Source organism: Dipteris shenzhenensis, chromosome 24 (genome assembly GCF_047967505.1).
Source record: "Dipteris shenzhenensis isolate YYH24624 ecotype China chromosome 24, Dip_SZ_1.0, whole genome shotgun sequence".
In the NCBI taxonomy this organism is placed as follows: Eukaryota; Viridiplantae; Streptophyta; class Polypodiopsida; order Gleicheniales; family Dipteridaceae; genus Dipteris; species Dipteris shenzhenensis.
The window spans coordinates 4505387-4530105 of NC_141619.1; the positions used below are offsets into that span (position 1 = coordinate 4505387).

Sequence of the window (24719 nt, forward strand, 5' to 3'; positions counted from 1 at the left end):
ACCCCTGCCCCCCCCCCCCTTTCCCCAATCTTCCTCCCCTCCCTCCCTCGACTCAGGGTCCCCTTTCGTACCTTTCCTTTCATTGACTAAGCTTTCCACACCTTGGACTCAGCCCCTTCCTCTCGGCTCTCCCTCTCCCTTCCCCTCCCTTAAATCTCCCTCCCCCTCCTCCCCTCATATACTTTCTCGAGGCGGCATCAACCGAACTTTCTAGGTGTTGAGCATTCTAGATTTCTCCATGAATTTTTGATCGTGCTTAGGTTAATTGGGCACCCTTGACAAACCTTAGAGTAGAGTCCATGCATAAAAGTCATGGTCGGCACCTATTAGTGCTTAGGTTAAATGGGCACCCTTCTCAAACCTTAGCATCGCGCCAATGAATAAAAGTCATGGTGGGCTCCAACCACTTGTTAGTATCTCTATAAAACAACTAATAATTTCTCCTCCTCTCTCTCTCTAGTTCATGTCGTGGTGTGTGTGTGTTCGATCCCTGCGGATCGCTTCGGATAAGCCTGTTAAGGCTTCTTGGCATTGTTGCTACAAAGTAAAAAACTCCTCTCTCTCTCTCTCTCTCTCTCTCTCTCTCTCCGAAGAACCCCGCCCTTTCTTTAAGACATCCTTTGAATTCGCAAGAAGTGTGTTAGTCAAACGGAGAGGTGCTAGTTGGGTGTAAAAGGGTCCGAGAGGGGGTGAAAGTGGCCTTCCAACGTTCGGATCCTCCCAACCCTCCTCCTCTGTCTCGTCGTCGTCCTCTGCATCCTCCAACACCCCCCTCTCTCTCGCTCTCTCTCCCTCTCGCTTGCTTACAAACGAACCCTCTCTCTTTTTCTGTGTCTAACTCTTATCGTGCGTGCTTTTTCTTGCCCACTCGAAGTACTGCTCAAGAGCCAAAGAAAATCAAGACAAAGCGAGGGGATACGGGCGACCCAATTCTTCCGTCTATCGTTTATATCTCCAGCTTGGAGAGGATATCGGTATAGATTCTCTGGTTTTCGTTCAAGAAGGGTACGTTTTTACAGCTCGCCCTTCTCCTTCAAAATCCAGGCTTTATTTCGAAGATTTCATAGGATCTGCTCCCGAGGGGCGGGCTGCGTGAGGAGATTCATGAGTCTTGGACACGAGATAATGTAGTCAGCCCTACTGCAATCAGGGGCTGCATTCCGGAGTGTATTGGCTGCCTCTTTCCGACAGGAACATGCTTCTATAGTCTTCTCCTTGAAATGCAATTCTGAGTGTTTACACCTCTCATCCAGGATGGCCCGGTTTTCAACGGAAAATAAACTCCGATTTTGTCCGCAAGGAAGCGAGGGGATGTTTTCCTAGATTCTCAACACTCTATCCTTCACGACACACGAAATTATAGCAGACAGTTCCAGGGTATGGATTTATCCAGAGATTCTTGTGGGCACCAAGGAGCGTAAAGGTGCTCGACAGCTATGGTAGGCGACCGACGATCATCGAGCAGCATGGTTTCGAAAGAGCGCAAGCAAGTTATCGGTGACGATGGTTTTGCGTACATGTGTGCAGTCTGCCGAGACTTTGGAGAACTGCTATGCTGCGAGCAGTGCGGACAGGGCTTCCATCTAAGCTGTTTGAATCTCTGCAGTGTGCCAGATGAGGATCCATGGTTCTGCGACGACTGCAAGCACAATAAGGTTTGGAGCTTTTGGCCCTGTTTTCATCTAATTATTATTATTTTTGTAAAATGATGTGAAAAAGGTGGTAATTTCTCGCCTGCCCTGAACACCTACTGCATGCAAAACCTTTCTTGAAAGACCACTCCCGGGTCCTTTCACCAGAAGAAGGAAGGCGAAAGTTTTATCAAGTACCCAACCACCGTCTCAGTCACGCTTACCGCCTTGCTCACATTAGAATGCACTTGGAATTGAACTTTAAATTTGAATCTGTACTTGTGTGCCCATCATAATCAACTGACCTTGCTGTCTCTACTTTTTTTCTTGTCCATAGGCTAGGTGTTTCGAGTGCAAACAATACGGCATCGTTAAGGAGGACACGTTCAAGTGCTCGCAGAAAGCCTGCAATAAATTCTACCATAAAAAATGTACAGAGATTTGGGGAAGAGTGTGCCGCCTTAAGTCAGGTCTGGTTTGTCCTCATCACATGTGTAATGCCTGCGGAAGCAAAAAAAGTAATGGGCTTTGGAAGCTGTTTCGATGTCTCGACTGCCCTGTGGCGTACCACGAAAATTGCTGTCCAGATGGCTCAAGGTTACTGGAAGATATTCCAGGCTTCTTGCTTTGCTGGAAACACGAGGACTACTGGAATTGCGAGCTTCAACAAGTACGTAGCTGCCTCATTTTTTAAGATCATAATCAACAGACATTTTATGGAAAAATTTAATAACACGTTTGCATTATTAAGGGAATGCAGTCTGCTGTATTTGCCATGGTTGTTGTTGAAAGTAGGCAGCAGGAAAACAGAGCACCAAAGTTTCTGCAAGGAAGTTTGCCATTTAGGATTTTCTGGGTTTAAGTCTACACCACCAATGACATGACAACCACTTTAAAGTTGGCAACAAAGGGTTAGCATTATCAACATATTCGTGTGCAACATTTTTGAAATTTGTACAGCTGCTATACTTGCTCTGCTCTGCTCTGGTCTGGAATTTGCTGTTTCACACTGCAATGCAACCCAGGACTTTCTTTGAGGATCACTGCTGATAGGGTTTTCGTGAAGAATCCACTGGTGTGGGTGGATTACGTCAGTGGCCTCTTGTGCATGCTTTACATTGTTTGCAATGTTTCTTTGTCAAAAACCTTTATGAATGGTTTGATTTCTTTGTCCTCATGCAACACAGCCATTCAGAGCACGTTAAGATGGAAGGTTTGGTTTTTGGCTCCTTATATGACATTACTATTCACTGCTCAACTTGAGCTTATTGCAAATGTGTGAAATAGTATTGTTTGGATCTTGCCAAAGTCATTCCATCTCATGAAGGCCACACTTGTGTACCTGATTGCAAGACAAAGTCCCTATTGGATCAAACGTATTTTGTATATAAAGGAATGTTTTGAAGGATTATGATTGGTATCAGGTGAAGTTAAGTTACGCACTTAACCCTTGCGTAGAAATGCCAGTGGCTGATTGAACATGACTTGTTCACATGCGACCTGCATTTATATTGGTGGTTCTGTTTAAATCAAGCAGATTTGTGCCAAGGATAAACGAGAGGCATATGCAGTGGAAAGGCACAAGGCACTTGGCAGCTGCTTTTAAAATTTCAGAGAAAGAGGTTAATATTTTAGCGGATTGCTACAATAACAGAGTGAATAAAAGCATATCAAGAGTTTGGAGAGCTACAAAAGTTGCTTTGCTGCCACAGACTCTACTGTTCAAAAGGGGGGGTGAACGTTTATTGTTATGACTGATTGTCCTTGTGTGGGACATTACACCGATTCTCTGTAAAGAAGTCTTCACACATGATCAAGTAATGGAAATGAGATGCCCTTTACTTAGCATAATGAAGTGTCTGATGGAAAGTAGTCTAGTTGTCATGAAGTGTTTTTTTTAAGGTCGCAGAATTCTTTGGATGTCCTTGATATTTGACATCTTGCAACAGCTAGGGAGATTCAAGCTATATAAGCTCTTGAAACCACAGCTTTATATCATGCCTGTTGTCCATCCTGCTCATTGTTTGAAATGTGGATGGGCTCATTGTTTGCAGGGTGCAGAACAGATTCAAGATGCGTCCTGCCTTTTCCAAGCATTACCAGTGCCTGATCCTTTTTGCAATTTTGAAATTCCTCGCTCGTTTCATGATTTCGTCAGGAAGCTAAAAAAGAGGCCTCCACCATTCATTCATATACGGCGCAGTATCCTTGACTGGTCTTTATATTTCTTCTAATGGGTGAATATGGCAGAAGACTGTATCTGAATGGTGTTGCCTTTAAGTAGCTTTACAGTAGCTTGTATGGCATTGAACTGGAAGACTTCATGGAATATAGGTCACATTCATTTAGGCTTCATATTAAAGTGGGTGAACTGCTGTTTCGATTCATCACCTCTAGTTTTGCCTACAAAAGAAATCTTGTGAAAGGTGTCGTGAATGAGCGACTAGGCAAAGAAGGTGAGTTTAAAAGGAGGCCATGAACAAAGTACATTAAAGTGAGGAATCAGTACTCCTCGCAGCCATCTTTGTACCCTCAGGTAGTGCAGTCCACTAAACGACACCACAAAAACACTCTGCGTGAGAGGAAGTTGACTGTTCCATATGCCCTAGGTGCTGGCCTTTTCAAAGTTCATCACGACTCAGTCTGACCGTCATAATTTTGTGCTAACGTGTCGTGTGCGCGGCTTCATAACATAAACTACTGTTGGATGAGCCTTCTCTCAAAGCAGCAGCCTCTAAAATAACAATATGCCATTCCTCATGACTGAAGTCTTTGTGATAAAGATATGCTTGTGTGTGCGTGTGCGGATGTTTATGTATGTCGTACATACACATGTACCTACATATGCACATGCATGCCCACATATATTGATATGTAGATATAGATATTGATATGCATATAGGCATAGTTGGGGGGGGGGGGGTTATTATGTATGTGTGTGTTTCTGTATGTCTTACATGCACATGTACCTACATATGCACATGCATGCCCACGTATATCGATATGTAGATATAGATATTGATTTAATGTCTTCAAAAGACGGAAGGGTTTGAGACTAGTCATTAAAAGAAACCTGCTACAATGAGCTGAAAGGGCAGAGCCTCTAACTGGGCAACATCACCCACGATTAATACAACATAACCATATCATATTAGATCTAACAAATGAGAAAAACCTTGGCCTATGGCCAAGGTGGAAGCTCAGGGGGAGCATGGCCATGAAACCTTCAATAGAGTGCATGATGAGAGAGAGAGAGAGAGAGAGAGAGAGAGAGAGAGAGAGAGATCCAAGAGTAGGATAGCGAGAGGTTGTCTGAGTGTTGTGAATGATGTCTATGAGATGAGGCCGCAACCACAGACTCAAGACCTTGGCGAGGATCTTGTAGCCTGTGTCCAGCAAGGTGATCGGCCTCCACTGGTGTAGGTTTGCTTTATCGCTCCCTTTTGGGATCAAACAAATCCATCGCCTACTCAGGGAGACTGAGGAAGAAGCTTGGTGTCGAAGATCTCCCAGAAGCACCTGAAGAAAGTTGACGTCAAACCATCCTCTTTTGGGCACTTCTGCAAGGGGAGCGCCTGCAAAGTCTCCGACAGCTCTGGATTGGTAAACGGTGCCTCTAGTTGCCTTCTCATGCTCTGTGACACCACCAACAGAACGTATAGCGATCACCTAGGGGGACGGCTCCTCATGCTTGCTCATGCTCTGTGACACCACCGATGGAATTTAAAGCAATCACATGGGGGGACTCTTCTATTTGGAATACACTCTGGTAGAACTTAGTAGTTGTCTTGAGGACCTTGGGGATCCGAGTGCATAACCATGTTGTACCCAGCATGATTTGGAGGAGTGATACGAAAATTCAGCCCGGCATATCTTTGTATCTTGAAGGTCCAAGCATGCGCACTCATACCTATGTGCCAACCACTGCGATCCCAGGTCTTGCTTTCTAGCCACTCAATGGAGGCTACGTCCTGTCTCAAGGCTTTCTCCCGTGCCTGTAGAAGTCTCCGGTGGCATAGGGCTTAGGACTCTGCTCCTCATTGCTCCTGTGGATGGCCTCTGCTGCCCACGCAGCTCATCTGCTCTATGGGCTGTCAATCGATCTGTCTCTAGATCTTTGTGACTTATCTCTTGCAATTCCTGCCTTTGCAAAAGTAAGCGAGGAATGCGTACCCTCTTCTGGGGGAGCCCTCGTCTGGGCTGCTCAAGCTGCAAAATCGTAGGGGAATGATCTAACATCGTAGTACCTACTAGGATATCCACCTGTGGCTCCGTCCCTAGGCAAAGCCCAATCCCCCAGGTAAAAATGGTCAAGCCTCTATAATAGACCATCATTCATACCTACGCTGACTTAATGAAAAGTTGAGATTGCCTAGAAGTCTGGAGAACATGCCTCCCTCCAAGAGGTTTGTCCTGCACACTGTGAAGATAAACTGCTCCAAGGTGCTCCTCTCTGCTGCCAGCATCTCTGCATAGGACGCTCCTCCTAGCTTGTCTTCTGCATGCTCTAGATTGTTGAAGTCCCCTCCAACAATCATCTCTGCATAGGACGCTCCTTCTAGCTTGTCTTCCGCATGCTTTAGATGGTTGAAGTCCCCTCCAACAATCCAAGAGCCTACATCTGGAAGCAACTTTGTCAAACGTCTCCAAAAAGTTGGATGCTGCTGCGAACACGCCGGAGCGTAGACATTCAAGATGCCTATCTTGGTGTCCCCAACCGTGATCCCCATCCACACTGCCCTACATGTGAACATCTCTACATGGCCAAAACATCAGCTGACAATGCTTGTGACATTGAAATGCAAACCCCCCTGCTCTTGCCTACTACGAGGGACCACACCTCTGGGCCCCTCCCTTGCTGAAGATGGTGCCATTGTCTGTTGTTGAAATCATATGGTCTTGTATCAAAAGGTCCACTGACCTTCCCACCATTGCTCTTTGGAGCTCCTGGCAAAGGATCAGGTTGCCCGATCTTGAAGTCCTTGCACGTTCCAACTCACTAATGTCCAGCTCATGGTGGAGAAGAGGCTTGGGGAAACAGAGCTCTCTTGTTCGAAGGAGCCTGCGTGGCTATATTTGTCTTCTGAGACTTTGAAGGAGGTTTGGATGGGGAGTAATCCGCAATCCCAAGTTTGGTTGCGCATTGGTGGAATGGCCAATGCGTTACCTGTGAGTAGTGAGTCTCTGGTCCAAGACGGATAACGACTGGCGTACCCAATGCTAGGTCTCTCAGGTGAGAAACGAAGGTGAAGTGCCTGTGCTGCCATGGTTGAGCCAACTGTCCATCCCTTGCGGACCCCACCCACTCGTGCCTCCATGGTGCTTCAAATGTGCTCCTGCATCCACCGATCGAACAAAGTAGGGGTCCATCTTTCTTTACCAGTTGCCGCATAGTCGAAACCCATAAAGGTCGAGTGTGGGAAGCAACCACTTCAATCGAGCTCCCTCTGTGGGGCTGCAAAATCATAAGTGCCGCATCTCTTTTGACCGAGGAGTGGCCTCACTCTCTATCCTCTTTCGCTCTCTCTTCTTGGCACTTCGCCGTCCTTGCTTTAGGGCATTTTTGCTAGTTTCTTCTAGTCCAAACCCCTCCAAAAGGGTCTACCTAGGGTGTTTGGGACTCCATCCATTGACCTGTCCTGTGTTGTGCTCTCTATAGCCAAGTAGGCCGCTGCTCGGGACACAATTGCGGACCGTCCTTGGACTACCCTCTCTGCAGTTCCTGGCTAGGTGTCCCATCTGCCTATAGCGTAAATACTGTCCTGGTAGGCCTGAAATTTCCATCCTCTGTCTAAACTCTCCTCCATCCAGTATCTCCAGAAAGATCTCTTCTGGTAGAGTCTTCGGACATTCAACAATCAATTTGAGCTTGGGGACCCCAGCGTCTCCAACCACTGTAGCAGCCATCTATTGGGGCGGCTCCAATACCGTGCCAAAGGCTCCCTGAATGGAGTGAAGAATGGATTTGTATTCCTTGGGGAGCCTCGAGAATTGGAGTGTCACAGGGAAACGAGGGACGTGATGGGTCGACTCCATATTATCAACCCTTGAACCCTTGGTATCAAGGGATAAGGTAAAACAAGATGAGGGCCCTAAAGGATAAGATTGCTCCACCATTGACCGAGTAGTGTCGGGGCAACTCAGCCACCCTTTTGCCATGGATGGTAACCTCGTAAATGTGGTCCCCATCCAATGCTAAGCTTGCCTTATCCAATCTCGCACCTGGTTCTTGGTTGGTGTGAGGCCAACTATCTGGCCTACCACTACCCTTCTTGTAGTACTGTACGGCTTTCTTCACGTGGGTTAAACCTCTAGAGAGAGAAGAACCTCAATGGCTTGGGAAATCGAGGGTGTTGCCGTGTGAGCCCCTTTGGCCAGACCAATGGTTGCCACCAAGATTCGACCCCACCGGAAAAACACAATGCTGCGTTGCAAGAAGGAAAGGGAAAGGACAAGGGGATGCCACAAGAAGACAAGCCCTCTCAAAGGACTCCCAAAAAAAAAGGGCTGAACCAAAAGAGCTCCAAGCAAGGGGTACCAGGGCACCAACCATTGCCAAAAAAAACAAAAAATGCAACCAGCCAAGGGCCAGATGCGGGTTGCTCCAACAGGGACAGCTTGAAAAAATTACCTCGAAGCGCCTTCAAAAGGGGTCTTTGGAGAGCGAGAAGACAACCACCTCTTAAGAAAAACTGCCAAAAGGGGTGTCAACACTGACTAGATGATGAAGTCTTCTGCAAAACACCTAAGCGGCAGTTTGGAGCGCTGGAAGGCGCTCCTCCTTGAAAGGTCCAACCCGCTACCCAAGTGCCTAGAGGCAACACGAGATGGCGGGGGGGTCTCCCCGAGTGTATGAGGGGAGGCTAGAACCCCCTTGGCCTACACATGTTGTACAGGGGAGCCACCAAGCCTTGGCTTCTCCACAGGCTGCACAGGGGGCTGCACAAGGGTTGCCTGAGAACAAGTGGGTTGCCCAAGATGGCGGAGGGGGGGCTGCAAACCAGTTCCCTGAGTGTATGAGGGGAGGCTGGGGCCTCCTTGGCCACCACAAGCTAGGCGGGGGAGCCGCCAAGCCCTAGTGGCTGTTCCATGGACACAGGCGTTGCTCGAGACCAACTAGGGAAGCTACCAAGCTCGAGCGGGGATGCGAATTGCTCGCGGGCACTAGAGATGGGAGCAGCCAGAGGGTGCGTGAAGAAAGGAGAAGAAGTGGTCGAAGAGGGGGCTTGAGAGGAGATAGAGGGGGAAGGAAGCGAGGGAGGGAGGGGGTGAAGCGATCTTAGGAGACTAGCCAAAATCCTATTTCGTGATTATCTTGTCTGAGATCAGCTCCAAGATTTTTGATCTTGAGCTAGTTCTTTAGACCAGCCTTTGGGGATGCCTAACAACGCAGAGGGTTTGGTGAGCAGGTCTCAGGATAGTGGCTAGACCCATTGCTTGGAGAAGGACTTCACTTGGGGATGGTGGCGTGGCTCACGTGGGGGCGCATGCATTCTTGGTTGACCCCACCTCTCAGTTGTTCCGGATACATGGATAGACGTTGACCAGGATAGAGGCACAGAAGGCAGCTCCTCCCATATGAGCGCGCCCGATGCCTTTGCTAGAGGATAGTGTGTGGGAGACAGTGGCTAGCATCATTGCTTGGCATATCTGCGTCGCTCGTTGCAGTGAGGCGAGTAGACCACTCCAGCAGCCACCTTGGTCGCCATCTGGCAAGACATCATACGCCTAAAGGGGCCTTCCTGTTTCCTAAGCTCCCAGCATACTGCCTATAGAGTCTCTAGAATTTTTCTAAATTTGTGCCATCGTTCAGCCATTACTTTTTTTCTCCCAAGAAGAAAAGAACTTATATTAATGCTTGATAAAAAACCACCTTACAAATCAGCAAAACCAAGGGTGCTAATCAAGGGAAAAGAAGCAAAACAAAAGCCGCCTAAAGGGTCCTTCGTGTTTCCTGAGCTCCCAGCATATTACCTATAGAGTCTCTAGAACAAAGGCTAACAACCACAATGGCGGGCTATAAAACCAACGGATACCTCTCTCCCTGAAAACATAAAAGGACCCTGCAGGCCATGCCTTGCAAAAGCGCACACTCCCTGCGGTGGTCCTTGTAGATCCCGAAGTTCCTCGCTCCCAAATAGCACACAGAGTGTATATGATGTCCTTGCAGATGGCGACCAAGGTGGCTGCTGGAGTGGTCTGCTCGCCTCACTGCAACAAGCGACCCAGATATGCTAAGCAATGATGCTAGCCAACCTCTCTCCATGAAAACATAAAAGGACCCTGTAGGCCATGCCTTGCAAAATGCACACTCCCAACGGTGGTCCCTGTAGATCCTTAAGTTCCACGCTCCCAAATGCTTTTGTTTTTTCTTCTTTTCCCTTGATTAGCACCCTTGGTTTTGCTGATTTGTAAGGTGGTTTTTTATCAAGCATTAATAGAAGTTCTTTTCTTCTTGGGAGAAAAAAAGTAATGGCTGAACGATGGCACAAATTTAGAAAAAATCTAAATTTGTATGATTGGACTTATTCTAGTCTTACAAAGGTATATAATGCCTGAACGATGGCGCAAAGAAGGAATTCATGAGGCAAAGTGTTTGGGAATGCACTCCTTTTTCTGGCTGGTGGTCTTCATCTCAAATGGAATTTGCTTTTGTCAGGGTGCACGTAAATCGTAATTAAGGATGGATGGGTTGTGCGAGAGAGAGACCAGTGCGAATTGTTCCAACCCAAACTTGTTCACAACGAATCTGGAAACAGCCCTCAATAGCCCTTCAAGCTGTGAAAACTATTAACGTTGATTGCTTGCCGGACCAGAAGATTGTGTACACCCAACTACAAAAGAGGGAGAGAAGATTTAACAGCCAATGCAGTACACTAAAAACGATGGACGGGTGCAGATAGTATACCTGTGTAATGGAGAAAGAAGAAGTTCAATAGAATAGTCCGAAATCATCACGAATCTAGGCCTGGTGTTGATCTATATAAAGGATGGCAGCTTGTTCATAGGAGTCCCATCTGTGAGATTCGATACCTCCCTATTTTTTATGAACTAGGTCCAGATAAGGAAATCCAAGCTAACACATTTCTTTCAAAACAAGATATCATAATGATAAATTGCAGTTCTGCTATTTTCTTGTGAGGATTGTTACATGTAGAAAAGCAGTTCTAAAGATGGCCTCCCAAGATTATTCCTCGTCACAACATGAAGGGATTGCAAGAACTGTCCAGACCAGACAGGAAGAGGGCGCACAGTTCAAGGATGAAGGCTAATATAAGGAGTTGCTTGCACAACTTGTACAGGCAAGAATTCCCGTGGAGAGGAAGAGTAGGAGAAGGCTCCTTATGGAGCAGCCTGGAAGGAGGTAGGCAAAAAAAGATCTCACAGTTTATCCCCTTCTTGTTCCTTTGGATATGCCTCTAAAAAGAGTAAGAAATCCCATCAGGAGAGCAAGAAAAGGTAGAAGAAGAGTTGTATGAAGTCTTCTTCCTCCTTTTGTTCCTTTACTATTTCAAACTCCTCTTCTTCCTCTGAGTCTATACGCTCCAAAGCAGGGAAGACGATGACTGAGAAGAAAAAGCAAGCTGCCGCAAAGACTTCTGGAAGGAGGCGGATCAATGAAGTTTTCCACGTATACAGCCAGTATGGTCACACAGAAAAGGCCATGCAGCTCATCTGGCAATTTGGCGCAGCCTTTGCCTCTGAGAACTTCTTTGAATCATCCAAGTTGCGCATGGTTAGCTTGCATTTGACGGGGACAGCTATGCATGGTGGAGTGCACAGACCATAGATGGCTCAGCTCCAAAAGATTGGAAGGCTTTAAGAAAGCCTTTTACAAGCAGTTTATTCCTAAGAAATTGAGAGACCACATCCCTCGCAGCTGTGACTAGCCTCTGTGACTAGTCTCATGCATATGCAGGACCTTGCTGCTGTGCTGTCAATAATTCAAGCAAGGGACAGCAAAAAAGAAGAAACCTAGGGTTTGAAAAGAGGGAGTATCCCAAGGAAGAGAAGAGAGAGGTTGAGGGAGGCAATGCATCAACCATATCATGCATCTGAAGTGTCATTAAGCTGCCATAGCTCAGGAGATTAAGGGGCTTTGACCAAGGGTCGAGGAGCCTTAATTATAATCAAGTCTCTCCAACTGAAGTTGGCACAACTCTTTAACGGAAGTTGGCACATCTTGGTTAACCGTAGTTAACCCTCTTGGCGCATATCACGTCTCGTTGACCGAATTCAACACTCTTTGACCGTAGTGACCTCTGTGGTTCTCTGGTTAACCGCAGTTAATCCTCTTGGTAATAAACCAAGTCTCCCCAATCGAAGTCATAGTTTTTTCCATACGTTACCATACGCATACGTCATACGAGTACGGAAGTATGATTGCAGTATGGTTCAGCCCTTGGGGCTGAAACATACGTGACCCTAGTTTTATCCAAAAAATTTCAGAAAAATATAGATTGATCATTGATCATTGTACACATTAAATTGACATAGAGGTATTAAACTGAAACTTGAAACTTGTATAATTGTATTAATTTTAAAGTCGTCACTCATGAGTCATGAGTTGTGAATCGTGATGAAGATTCATGAAAGACTCCAGCCTCCAGAGACCGTAGTCATCTGGATTCTAGATTTTGATACATCATAGACGGAATCATAGATCATAGATCAATAATCAATACTACACCAAAAGGTCCAAAACATCATGATCAAACTTCAAAGGAAGTAGGTACACCGTATTAGTAACTACACCAAAACATGAAAGGCAAAACATCATAAAGAAAAGGCTGCCAGTGTGCCACAGCCTCAAGCTGCATCTTCATTCTCATCCTCATCATCATCTGCATCAATGCTTGCACCCTCCTCATCCTCCTCCTCTCCCTCATCACTATCATCCTCATTTGCCTCGCCATGGAATTCCAAAAGACTAGAGCTGCTTGAAGCTGCAGCAACATCCATCGTTCCTGTAAGTGTAACAATAGGGGCTGTAATGTCTTCTCCCTCTGTATCTGCTTGCCTCGCTAGCAGCCTATCATCATCCTTCTCCTTGTTGATCATTTCTAGGGTCACTTCTATCTTCTCAAATCCCCTTTCCTTGATTTTGGAAATGAGACGCAAATTAGTATGGATGTATACTAATTTCTCGGTATTCTTTGGAAGCAGCCTATTCCTTCTTTTAGTATGGATAAGAGAGAATGTGCTCCAATTCCTCTCACAAGGAGAAGCACATGTGCCTTGCGAGAGCACTCGAAGAGCTAACCACTGAGCCCCAAATGTCTCCCACCATTTCACCCCTTGGTGCATTCTCTTTTCATCCTTTGCAATCGCACGAGCAAATGTGCCTGACATGGGTTTGTAAATATCCAACTCATCACATAAGGTGCCTTGGTTGTCAACATCGTACTTGGTGTACCGCTCTATGGCATCCATCCACCCATCGTGCACCTCCTTGTCACTATCTGGATTTTTCTCTCTCCAAATAGGATGGAGAACAAACGCTGTCGCATGCAATGGAGAATGCATCATATTCCACCTGTCAACACATAAGGCTCTAACATCAGCCAGCTTTGAGGATTCTATCCCATCAATAGTTGCCATCTTCTCGACCATCCGATCAGTGAGTTCATATACAAGTCCCATGGTAGCCCCTTCCCTATCAGCCAGGCGAAGGATCTTCAAAATAGGTGCACAAAGCTTCACAATGAGTCTTGCATCTTGCCAAAATGAAGCACCCAATATAATAGAAGACACCTGTTGTGCTTTCACAGTGCGTGACACCTTCTTCTTGCAATACTCATCACTGACAACCATGCGACGCAATCCATTGTATACCCTCTCATCCAACAAGTTTGCTAACATGATAAACATGTAAGCAAACCGTGTTTGTGCTGGCTTCACCAATTCCTTCTTGCTGAATTTTCTATACATTGCTAACACGGTGTCTTTCCGGGTAACAAATGTCACAATCATGTTAGCATGTACCAACACTGGCTTCACCCATGGAAGCTTTCCAATGTCCTCAAACAAGAGGTCAAGGCATTGGCATGTGCATCTAGTATAGAAAATGTGAGGCCACTCTTCCTCCACCAATTCTCCTGCCCGCACACAGCTAGATGCATTGTCCATACACACCTGCACCACATTTTCAGCCCCAACATCAAGAATGGCATCTTTCAGTATCCCAAAGATGTACTCCCCTGATTTATACTGCCCACTTGTGTCCACGGACTTCAAGAAGGCTGAACCAAATATTCATGAGACCATAATATTGATTATAGGCCGGCGTCGAGTGTCAGACCAACCATCACAAGTTATGGTGCAGCCATATTTTTTCCACTTATCCCGAAACTGTAGCATCTCTTGATCTATGCATACTGCTTCATTAGTTAGCTCCGTTGTGCGCAAAACATTGTAGGATGGAGGCTTGAAGGTAGGCCCAACTTGGCCAATGGCACGAACCATCTCCAAAAAATAAGGGCTCCTCACCTTCCAATGAGAAATATCCTCTGCAAAGAAAAAACGACGGAGAGCAATGTATGCATCCTTCCGTGCTTGTGACTCCCATGCCTTTTCCAAGGTTCCCTTTACTAAACCCACCTACAATTTGGATTACTATACTCCATAGTACAGATGAAAGATTCGTCCCCGCCACTTCTCTGACATCTTCAACTTCTTTTGCTTTGGCTCATATGCATTTCCACTTGCAGTACCACTCAGTGAGGCATCTCCCAAATCAGCCACATCTTCAACAAGCTGTTTTGCAGCAGTTTTTAGGGCCACCTTTGCCTGCAATCTTCGACAAGTATCTTTCACATTTTTAGGAGGAGCGGTACACTTGTCAACCCCCAAGCCTGTGAGCCCAAGAAAATGTGCCCTTATACGGGTCGGTCCTCCATCCCGTGAATGAGGGCAATAGTTACATTTACAAGTGAATTGGCCCTTCCCCAAAGGCTTTAAGGCCTCTATAAATTCCCATTCTGGTCCTTTTTGTCTTCCCATTTGTAGATCTGCAAGCTGCAAATTTGCAAAAGAGGGCAAATAAGGCATTGGGCAAAGGAACAATTTCCAAAGAGGGCTTGAAGTCCTTGCAGGCTGCCCTGTTAGATGGCATCAACTAAAGAGAGAGCACTTGCTGCAAAACAGGGAAAAAAAGCAGCCATTGCATTTACCTTGACACTTGGAGCAGGTAGAGCGTAGAGGCAAGCTGCGGGCTGCAACTGTACGGTGACCACTCACCTCCAAAGCAAGTAGAAGAGGGCAAAGGGCTGTCTAAATAGAGGGCAGCAAGGTGCTGAAGAAGAGGGCAAACTGAAGAAGAGTGAAGGGCTGAGGGGACTCGGGAGTCGGGACTGAAGAAGAGGGCAAAGGGCTGCCTAAATAGGCTCTTGAGAAGAGGGCAAAGGGCTGCCTAAATAGAGGGCAGCAAGGTGCTGAAGAAGAGGGCAAAGGGCTGCAGCCTGCCTAAATAGAGGGCAAACGTCTGCCTAAATAGGCTCTTGAGGCAGCAAGGTCGGTGTGCAGCCTGCAGGCAGAGAGTCGGTCGACGGTGAACAGTGAATCGTGATTGGAAATTCGTACGTACGGCCTTTCTTGGGATTCGGGAGCCTTCACAAGGATGTTGTACGGATTCGAACATAGCAGCCAAGCAATAATATAAGGTACGCATCCCGATTTTTTCCCCCCCCAAAAAAGGTCACGTACGGAAATCCGTACGGACGTCCGTACGTACGGCCGTACGGAATCTGTACAGAAAAAATGACCGTACGCGTACGGATGCAACAGTGATCGAAGTCAGGCTTACTTGACTAGAGTCAAGTATCTTTGACCGTAGTCAATTCTTTGACCATTAAAAGGTCTTTGACCATAATTAACATAAATGAAAACTTTTTAATTATGATCAGATAAATGGTCAACTATACTTTGACTTAGGATATTTACATCCTCTTGGCTTCTATTTAGTTGACCTCAACTGATAAGCTTCCTTGTAAACATCCAAAAGCTGTGGATGATCAGACAACATGTTTTCATCCATCCACTTGGCATCCAATGCCGTATAATTCTTGAATTTTACAAGATACGTGTAAAACTCCTTGCCCTGAGGGCCTTTGCATATAGTATGGTACACAATCTGCTCTGGTTGAAGGACCTCCTCCAGCTCATCCACTTCTGGTGGATCCTCTGATATTGGCTCTGTAGGCTCTGGCCCTAGAATGCCCTCAAGCACCCCTAGCGTCCCGACGCCCGATGCCCCGTCCTGTCGCGCACCCGCGAAGACTCACATGGAATGCATTGTGAATCCTCCAATGCTCTGGCAATGCTAACCTGTACGCCGTATAATTCTTGAATTTTACAAGACACGTGTAAAACTCCTTGCCCTGAGGGCCTTTGCGTATAGTATGGTACACAATCTGCTCTGGCTGAAGGACCTCCTCCAGCTCATCCACTTCTGGTGGATCCTCTGATATTCGCTCTGTAGGCTCTGGCCCCTGGAATTTCTTTAGAAGACTCACATGGAATGCGTTGTGAATCCTCCAATGCTCTGGCAATACTAACCTGTATGCAACCTCATTAATCTTTTCTGTAACCGTGAAAGGACCATAGTATCTTTGCATACACTTTCTATTATCCTTTAAACTTGCGGAGCCTAGCTTTTTCAAACTTCAAAAGTACCCGATCCCCTTCCTTGAGATTTAACTGTCTCCTATGCTTATCTGCAGCTCTTTTATGTTTCTCTTGAGACCTTTCAATTGCTGTCCGGACTTGGCTGAAAGCTGTTTGGAGGTCTCTCACAAACTGATCAGCTGCAAATATTTCATCTTTGGTCCTTAGGATAGGTGGCATAATCACCTTCCCATAGATGACCTCAAAGGGGGCTTTCCTTGTAGAGCTGTGTACTATATTATTGTAAGCGAACTCTACTAATGGTAGGTACTTTTCCCAGTCTGAACCTTGGTCACCCACTTAGCATTTCAACATATCCAATTGGTGTTGTAGAATATGCTACTTCACTTTGACCATCTGTCTGGGGATGAAAAGAAGAAGAAAAATTTAGATTTGTCCCCATATTATCAAATAAAGCTCTCCAGAATAGACCATGTTGATGGCCAAAGCTTCCTAAAAGCTTTTGCAAAAAATGGCCAAGATTATGGTAGATGGTTTGAAACATGACCTAGTATGTCAGGAATTCCTCCTGCCATTGGCTTTTGCGGTCCCCGTGGTTTCTCTGCCTCTTTTCCCTTCGAAGTTGAAGGCTTTTCTGGGCAGTGCGCAGCCACATGCCCCTCTTTGCCGCATTTGAAGCATTTACCGCCCCTCTTTGCCACACTTGAAGCATTTACCCTCTTTCTTGAAAGTTTCAATCTGTTCAGGGGTGAACTGTGGTCTTCCCTTATAGGGCTTTTGCACTTGGTTTCCCCATGGCTTATGAGGCTGAAATCCCCTCCTCTGAGCCTTGGGAAACTCCCTTGTTTCAAACTTGGGGGTTGCTGGCTTTTTATCATACTGCGTGTAGTGAAGGCACACTAGTAGGATCCTGCATGTACATGAGACTAGCCACATTGACTGAATGCATGAGACCTGATATTTCTTTGATATCTTTGGTGTTCACTTGGGCGTGTATCTTTGGAGCGAGTTCGGCCGTGTACTTCCTGAGTTGAGTCTTGTTAGAAATTTTCTCGAAAGGTGAAACCTGCAAGTATGCGTCCCAAAATTTCTGGTTGTAAGACTCAACTATATCTGGTGCTTCCATATGAATGCTCTCCCAACCCAGAAGGACATGATCTCGAAACTGTTTGGGAATAAACTGTTTATAGAAAGCTTTCTTGAAGTCCTTCCATTCCCTGGGGGCTACATAGTTGGCTGTTTTAGCTATCCACCATGCACTGGCTGTACCAGTCAAATGTAAACCAACCATACAAAGCTTTGAGGACTCATTGAAATTTTCCAGGCTAAAGGCAGCATCAAATTGCCTTATGAACTGCATAGCCTTTTTAGCTTGGCCATACTGGCCATTGTAAGTGGCAAATCTTATTGGCTTTCCACCGTCCTTGAATTCTTTAGTCTCTGCCTTCCTGCTGGACTTCTTCTTCTTCTTCTTCTTCTTCTTCTTTTTCTTCTTTGACTCTGAAGATCCCGAAGAAGGAGGTGATGTCGAGGATGAAGAGGTAGAGCTAGAAGATGAAGACGAACTAGATGAACTGTGATGATGCTTCGCCTTCTTCTTCTTGGGAAGAGGACCTACTCTTTTTCTCTTTTTGCCCACCACCACTTCTTCCTGATCTACTCCAGAGGGAGGCTTCTCTAGCTTTCCCTTAAAAAGAGGTTGTACCATCCTGCGAAACAAGGGATTGCTTGTTGCATTCAACTCTCTATAGGCATTCTCTTTATTTATCTGTATAGTCTTAGCCTGTTGTACCTGGTTAGACTTTGCCACTCCCTCATGGGATGATTGGATCCTCGGTAGTTTGGTGGAAGGATATCTTTGCTGCACTTTTTGACAGCTGAATATAATAGCCATAAACATGGTGAGTACCCATGAGCAAGAGAGCTCCACAACTCCTCAAAGGAGAAGGCATGAAAGCCTTAATGATCGAGCTAGTGTACAGCTGCAGGGAGCACAACAAATGCCTTTTGAGCAGGCCACACATGAAGCTACAACTCAGCTCAACGGTGATACTAGTTCTAGCAGTGAGTCATCTTGGGTCTGCCAACATCAAATGCATATAAAGAATCTAAGGATGGTGGTTCTCATGTCAAGTTTGAGACATATAATGGAGTACAGGACAGGTACAAAGCCCTCACATTCCTTCAACAGTTTGATGCTGCATTTCTTGGGGGTTTGTTTACAGAAGCATCCAAGATGAGGAAGGTTGCTACATTTTTGAAAGGCAATGCACTTAAGTGATACACCAACCTTATGCTTCATATGCACCTGCTACTTGGCTGGAATTTAAGCAAGTGTTCTCTTCTACTTGGCTTACTCCAACTTTTGAAGTTGAAGTACTTTCACACTGGCATGACTTGTCATACAAACTTTACAAGAAACTTGATGATTACACCGATGTTTTGTTCCCATTGAGCTCTTACTGTTTCTTTGAAAGAGCAAATAGAGAGGTACTGTTGTGGATTGACTACTGAGCTACGTGATTATTGCATCAAAACCAAGGTGGGTTCTATGACTCAATTAATTGAGAATGCAAGGACATCATATGCATGGATGCAAGATAAGAATTTGGGCTTTATGGACAGCAAGAAAGAAGACAGCAAACGGGCTGCCAAACACCAGGATAAGAAGGACATCAAATTTGAAAATAAAAATTATGGCAAACGATCGTTTCAAAAGGTAGGAAAAGCTCAATTCAAAGCTGGTCGAAGGCGTGGACAGCAAGAAAGAAGACAGCAGACAGCCAACGGGCTGCCAAACACCAGGATAAGAAGCACATCAAATTTATGGAAAGCCCAATTCAAAGCTGGTCAAACGCGTGGACAGCAAGAAAGAAGACAGCAAACGGGCTGCCAAACACCAGGATAAGAAGGACATCAAATTTGAAAATAAAAATTATGGCAAACGACTATTTCAAAAGGGAGGAAAAGCCCAATTCAAAGCTGGTCAAAGGCGTGGACAGCCTAATAAACAGCCCCGCACCAAGTTATCTGATGAAGAGAAAAAGTCACTCATGGAGCAAAACAAATGTTTTATATGCAAAGGAGAGGGACACTGCTCTTATGATTGCCCATTCAAGAAAAGAGACAGGTCAGATGATGATAAGAATGATGAGAGACAGGCTGATTGGAAGGGCAAAAGGCCTAAACCTTCCGTAGGACTTCTTCCAGATGTGATTGGGAGTTTGTCACGTGCACATGATGAAGAGGAAACGAAAAAGACTGAGATGTGCAGAGCATGGGAAAAAAGCAGAAATAAGAATTGTTTGTTTTTCTTTGATTTTCTAGGGCAAAAGCAAATTTCATAACTCTTGACATGGCAAGAAGGCTTGGCATCAAGCCTAAGGAAATGGGGCCATCTGGCATGTGTGATATAGCCAACCCTGAACTCAACGCACCTGTCACTCTTATCATTGGCAAGTTGAGGATGCATATCCAGGGATATCAGGATGCAGAGGACTTCTACATTATGCCTTTGCTAGAGTGTGATGCTTTGAGGACAAAGGCAAATTTCTTAACTCCTGACATGGCAGGAAGGCTTGGCATTAAGCCTGAGGAAATGGGGCCATCTGGCATGTGTGATATGGTCAACCCTGGAACTCAACACACCTGTCACTCCTATCATTGGCAAGTTGAGGATGCATATCCAGGGATATCAGGATGCAGAGGACTTCTACATTATGCCTTTGCTAGAGTGTGATGCTTTGCTTGGGATGCCTTGGATGTACAGGGTGGGGGCTGATGTGCAGATGAGAAACAAGAAGATTTTTTTATTTAACTCATAAGGACAAAAATCATGTACTTGATGTAAAAATGAAAGGAGAGTCCATCCTTGTAGTTTCAGCTTCTTATATTTCCAATGTAATAAAGCGTCATATTTCAGCGTACTTGATTTTTGTCAAAGAGGACAGCCAACCAATTCAGGAAGGCTCTATTCTTTCTGCTTTAGATAGAGAAAGGGCTGTTTTTATTTCAGATTTTCAGGATTGTTTCTCAGATGCACTTCCTCAAGAATTACCTCCTAAGAGGCCCGGGGATCATCAAATCGATATAATTCCAAGAAGCTCACTGCTTAATATACCTCCCTATTGTGTCAATAAGGCACAACAGGAAGAGATAATGTCACAAGTGAAGGAACTCTTGGAAAAGAGATTAATACAGCCAGGTGATTCTCCTTACTGTTCCCTTGTGTTGCTTGTGTAAAAGAAGGATGGCAGTTGGAGAATGTGTATTGATTATAGGGCTTTGAATAAAGTCACAATTAAGAACCGTTTTCTAATTCCACGTCAGTCGTATTGACCTTAAAAGTGGATCCCATTAGATAAGGAAACGGCATGAAGATGTATACAAGACTGCCTTCCGCACTTCATTTGGCTTATATGAGTTCCTTGTGATGCCTTTTGGTTTGATTCTATTAATCGTCGCTATATAGCAACGTTTACCAGTGTCACTATATAGCGACATTTACCAATGTCACTATATAGCAACATTTATTAGTGTCACTATATAGCGATGCTTATGTAGTGATTGTTCTTTTCCGATGCTTATCGCGATGTAAATAACGATCTTTACGCTCGTCAAAAAAAAAATTTTTAGTGTAAAAAAGGTGGGTATTTTCATAAAAAAAGGACATATGCCTTGTAGTGATGGTCTTAACTTCATATATTAGACAATAACAAGTATATTGCTTTTCATTTCTGAATTTCACCATAAAAAAATAACAATATATTGCTTTTTATTTTTGAATTTCACAATTTAACAATGGTATATGACCCAAATAGCAGGAAATTAAATTTAATGAATTTAATGCACCTACCACTTTCAATAGAATGATGGACATAATTTTTAGAGCACACAGAAAGTTTGTGGGCACTTTCTTCGATGACATCATTGTGTTCTCTAAAAATAAGCAGGAGCACCTCACTATTGTGTTTCAAGAGTTGAAAAGATACAAGCTGTTAATAAACATCAAGAAAAGTGAGTTTTTTATGCATGAGATACATTTTCTCGGTCATATAGTGTTAAAGGATGGATCGTACAAAAGTTGAGGCTATAAGGAGTTGGCCAATTTTGAAAAATCTGCATGAAGTCAGAAGCTTCCTTGGGTCGTGTTCATACTATTGGAGGTTTATAAAGTACTTTGCAGAAATTTCTTCTCCCTTGCATGCTTTACAGAAGAAAGCTGTACCGTTTCGGTAGGGACCAAAGGAAAATGCAGCTTTTGAAGAGCTGAAGCAAAAGTTGTGTTCTGAACTAATGATTATCTTGCTAGATCTTGCAAAACCCTTTGCTATAACTTGTGATGCATGTGGGAACAGCATAGGAGGTACTTTGATGCAGGATGACATAGTGGTTGCATATGAGAGTAGAGTTCTCAAAGATGCTGAATTGTACTTGCAGACATTCGAGAAGGAAATGTTAGCAGTGATACATGCTTTGACCACATGGAAGCATTACCTTCTTGGAGCTGATTTTTATGTCCAGATAGATCATCAGTCACTAAGCAAAAGTTGTGTTCTGAACCAATTATTATCTTGCTAGATCTTGCAAAACCCTTTGCTGTAACTTGTGATGCATGTGGGAACAGCATAGGAGGCACTTTGATGTAGGATGACAGAGTGGTTGCATATGAGAGTAGAGTTCTCAAAGATGCTGAATTGTACTTGCAGACATTCGAGAAGGAAATGTTAGTAATGATACATGCTTTGACCACATGGAAGCATTATCTTCTTGGAGCTGATTTTTATGTGCAGACAGATCATCAGTCACTTAGATATTTTCTCACGCAGAGAAAATTATCTGAAAAGCACATGAGATGGGCTAACTTCCTCTCAATGTTTCATTTTTAAATTATACATGTGTCGGGTAACAAAAATGTCGTGGCTGATGCACTTTCTAGGAAACCACAGCTTGAAGTAGTCTCCAAGAAACCCAGTGTTTCAACAGTGAGCATTGCTTACAACAATGTGTTAGATGTGATGAAAGATCAATATGTTAATGATGCTGATTTTTCAACTATTTATCATCAGATTTTTGATGGTCAAAGGCATGATCACTATATGTTGAAAGAGGGTTTCATTTTGATGCATGGATGACTTTGTGTCACTCATCAGATGCGACAGAAAGTCATAATGGAAAGTCATGCTCCTCCATATGCAGGACATAGGGGAATTACAGCAGTGGAGCAATACTTTTATTGGCCATCTTTGATGGTCAAAGGCATGATCACTATATGTTGAAAGGGGGTTTCATTTTGATGCATGGACGACTTTGTGTCACTGATCAGATGCGACAGAAAGTCATAATGGAAAGTCATGCTCCTCTATATGGAGGACATAGGGGAATTACAGCAACAATTACAGCAGTGGAGCAATACTTTTATTGGCCATCTTTGAGGAAAGATGTGGAAGAATATGTGAGAACATGCATGGTTTGTTAGAAAGCAAAGTTTGACAGGCAGAAGGCACCTGGGTTGTTACACCCTTTGCCAATTTCGGATAGACCATGGCAAAGCATAGCTATGGATTTAGTGTTTGATCTTCCACATACTCCTACTGGACATGATGGATTGTGGACAATAATTTGTAGGTTTAGCAAACAAGCCCACTTTGTGCCTGTAAGAAAATTATAGCAGATTAAATGGCCAAATTGTTTCTGCAGCATGTCTTTAAGTATCATGGGATGCCTGAATCCTAATAGAGATCCGAGGATGACCAGCCTCTTTTGGAGAGGGCTGTTTGAAAATATGGGCACTACGCTGAATTTTTCGTCACCTTTTTATCCTTAATCTGATGGACAATCGGAGCAGGAAAACTCTACCACCTTGGATATGTTTAAATGCTATGCCTTTGCTGGAATATGCTTACAATAATACGGTGCACACATCCACAGGTAAAGTACCTTTTGAAATAGTGGAAGGTGCTAGGAAGATACCTCCTATTTTGCATACAAAAGAGAAAATCTTCGAAGCTGATCGTTTTGTGGAAAGCCTTGAAGAGGCTTATAAGAAGATTAGGACAAGCATACAAGAGCAACAGATAAGCACCGTAGGGAATTGGTATTCATAGAAGGTGATCGGGTTTTGCTGCGTTTTGAGAAGGCAAGGCTGAAAAATAAGAAAGGCAAGGAAAGGTTGTACACAAAGCTGAACATGCGTTACTATGGTCCTTTCTAAGTTTGTGAAAAGATAAACGAGGTAGCTTACAGGCTGAAGTTGCCTCCGAATTAGAAGATACATAATGCCTTTCATTTGAGCTTGTTAAAGCAATGTCATGGAGATGTTCCCGAGGATTTACCTAATGAGGTACAGCTTGAAGTGGAAGAACATGATGAACTTTTGGTCCTAGAGCAGATCTGGCACACAGAGATAGAAAGCTCAAGGGTAAAGTTGCCTCCGCATTAGAAGATACATAATGCCTTTCATTTGAGCTTGTTAAAGCAATGTCATGGAGATGTTCCCGAGGATTTACCTAATGAGGTACAGCTTGAAGTGGAAGAACATGATGAACTTTTGGTCCTAGAGCAGATTTTGGCACACAGAGATAGAAAGCTCAAGGGTAAAGTTATACGTCGCTACTTGGTAAAATTTCAAAATGACCCATCACTCGATGCGAAATGGATAGAGGAAGGTGAACTGGCAGATTCACCTGGGATATTGCAGCTTTACCTTGATGTTTTCCAGTTAGAGTCGACTGTCGTTTCACGGTTGGTAATGCCAGGAGATTTCAGCTGAGCAGTAGAGGTTGGATTCCCTCCAGAGCCCCCCATTGGGATAGCTTCTTCATCACCGCAGATTTGCATAGGAATTTCTGAAGGAGGCTCTGTAAATCCCTCAAAATTAGAAAGATCACTCTTTTCTTTTGGCTTTCTTTTCATGGAGGGATTGCAGTGAACCTGTGGAGATCACGTTTTGGGGCTGATCCCACTTGCCCTCACTGTCATTCTACAGAGGAGTCAGTGCGACATTGCCTTTGGGACTGCAATCAAGCGAGGACTGTTTGGAAAGGAGTTGCTGGGATACTCAGCATTTTTCATACTTCCCCTTTCTTCATGACTTGGGACTCGGTCGCATGGTTATCCCTTATTGGGCCTTAGGTGTTTTATGAGGGTGAGGCTTCTTCTTGGGCACTCTCGATCCGCGGACAGGTGATAGAGTTCTGCTCTCTTCAAGATGTACCACATATTCCTTTCAGAGCTTCACATGTTTCAGTGGACACCTCTTGGGAGATTTTGGCTAGCATTTCCTCTTGGCACATTTGGAGAGCCAGATGCACAGAGGCCTTGGATGACACCTAGATACACCCATCACAGGTGTTCACGGGTATTTGGAGTGACACGGTTCACACTTTGATAGCGATATGGGCTAGCATGCAGGGCCCTTCACGGGCAACCTCTTCTAGGAGGACTGTATTTCTTCGAGTTTGG

General features: G+C 44.7%; 2 protein-coding genes across 2 annotated transcripts in view; one reads left to right on the plus strand and one right to left on the minus strand.

Annotated features, from left to right (window-relative positions):
• The first annotated feature begins 596 nt into the window (after nucleotides 1–596).
• Nucleotides 597–24719, plus strand: part of LOC147886106 (histone-lysine N-methyltransferase ASHH3-like) — a 53257-nt gene continuing 29134 nt past the window's right edge. The window contains exons 1-3 of the mRNA XM_087395695.1: nucleotides 597–1655; nucleotides 1969–2301; nucleotides 3686–3833. Of these exons, the coding sequence (XP_087251821.1) occupies nucleotides 1437–1655; nucleotides 1969–2301; nucleotides 3686–3833 (700 nt within the window). The 5' untranslated portion in view covers nucleotides 597–1436. The remainder of the gene's footprint in view (nucleotides 1656–1968; nucleotides 2302–3685; nucleotides 3834–24719) is intronic.
• LOC147886107 (uncharacterized) lies at nucleotides 12441–13508 on the minus strand. Its single transcript, XM_087395037.1, has one exon. It carries the CDS (start codon nucleotides 13500–13502, stop codon nucleotides 12441–12443), a length of 1062 nt encoding a protein of 353 aa, XP_087251163.1. The 5' UTR covers nucleotides 13503–13508.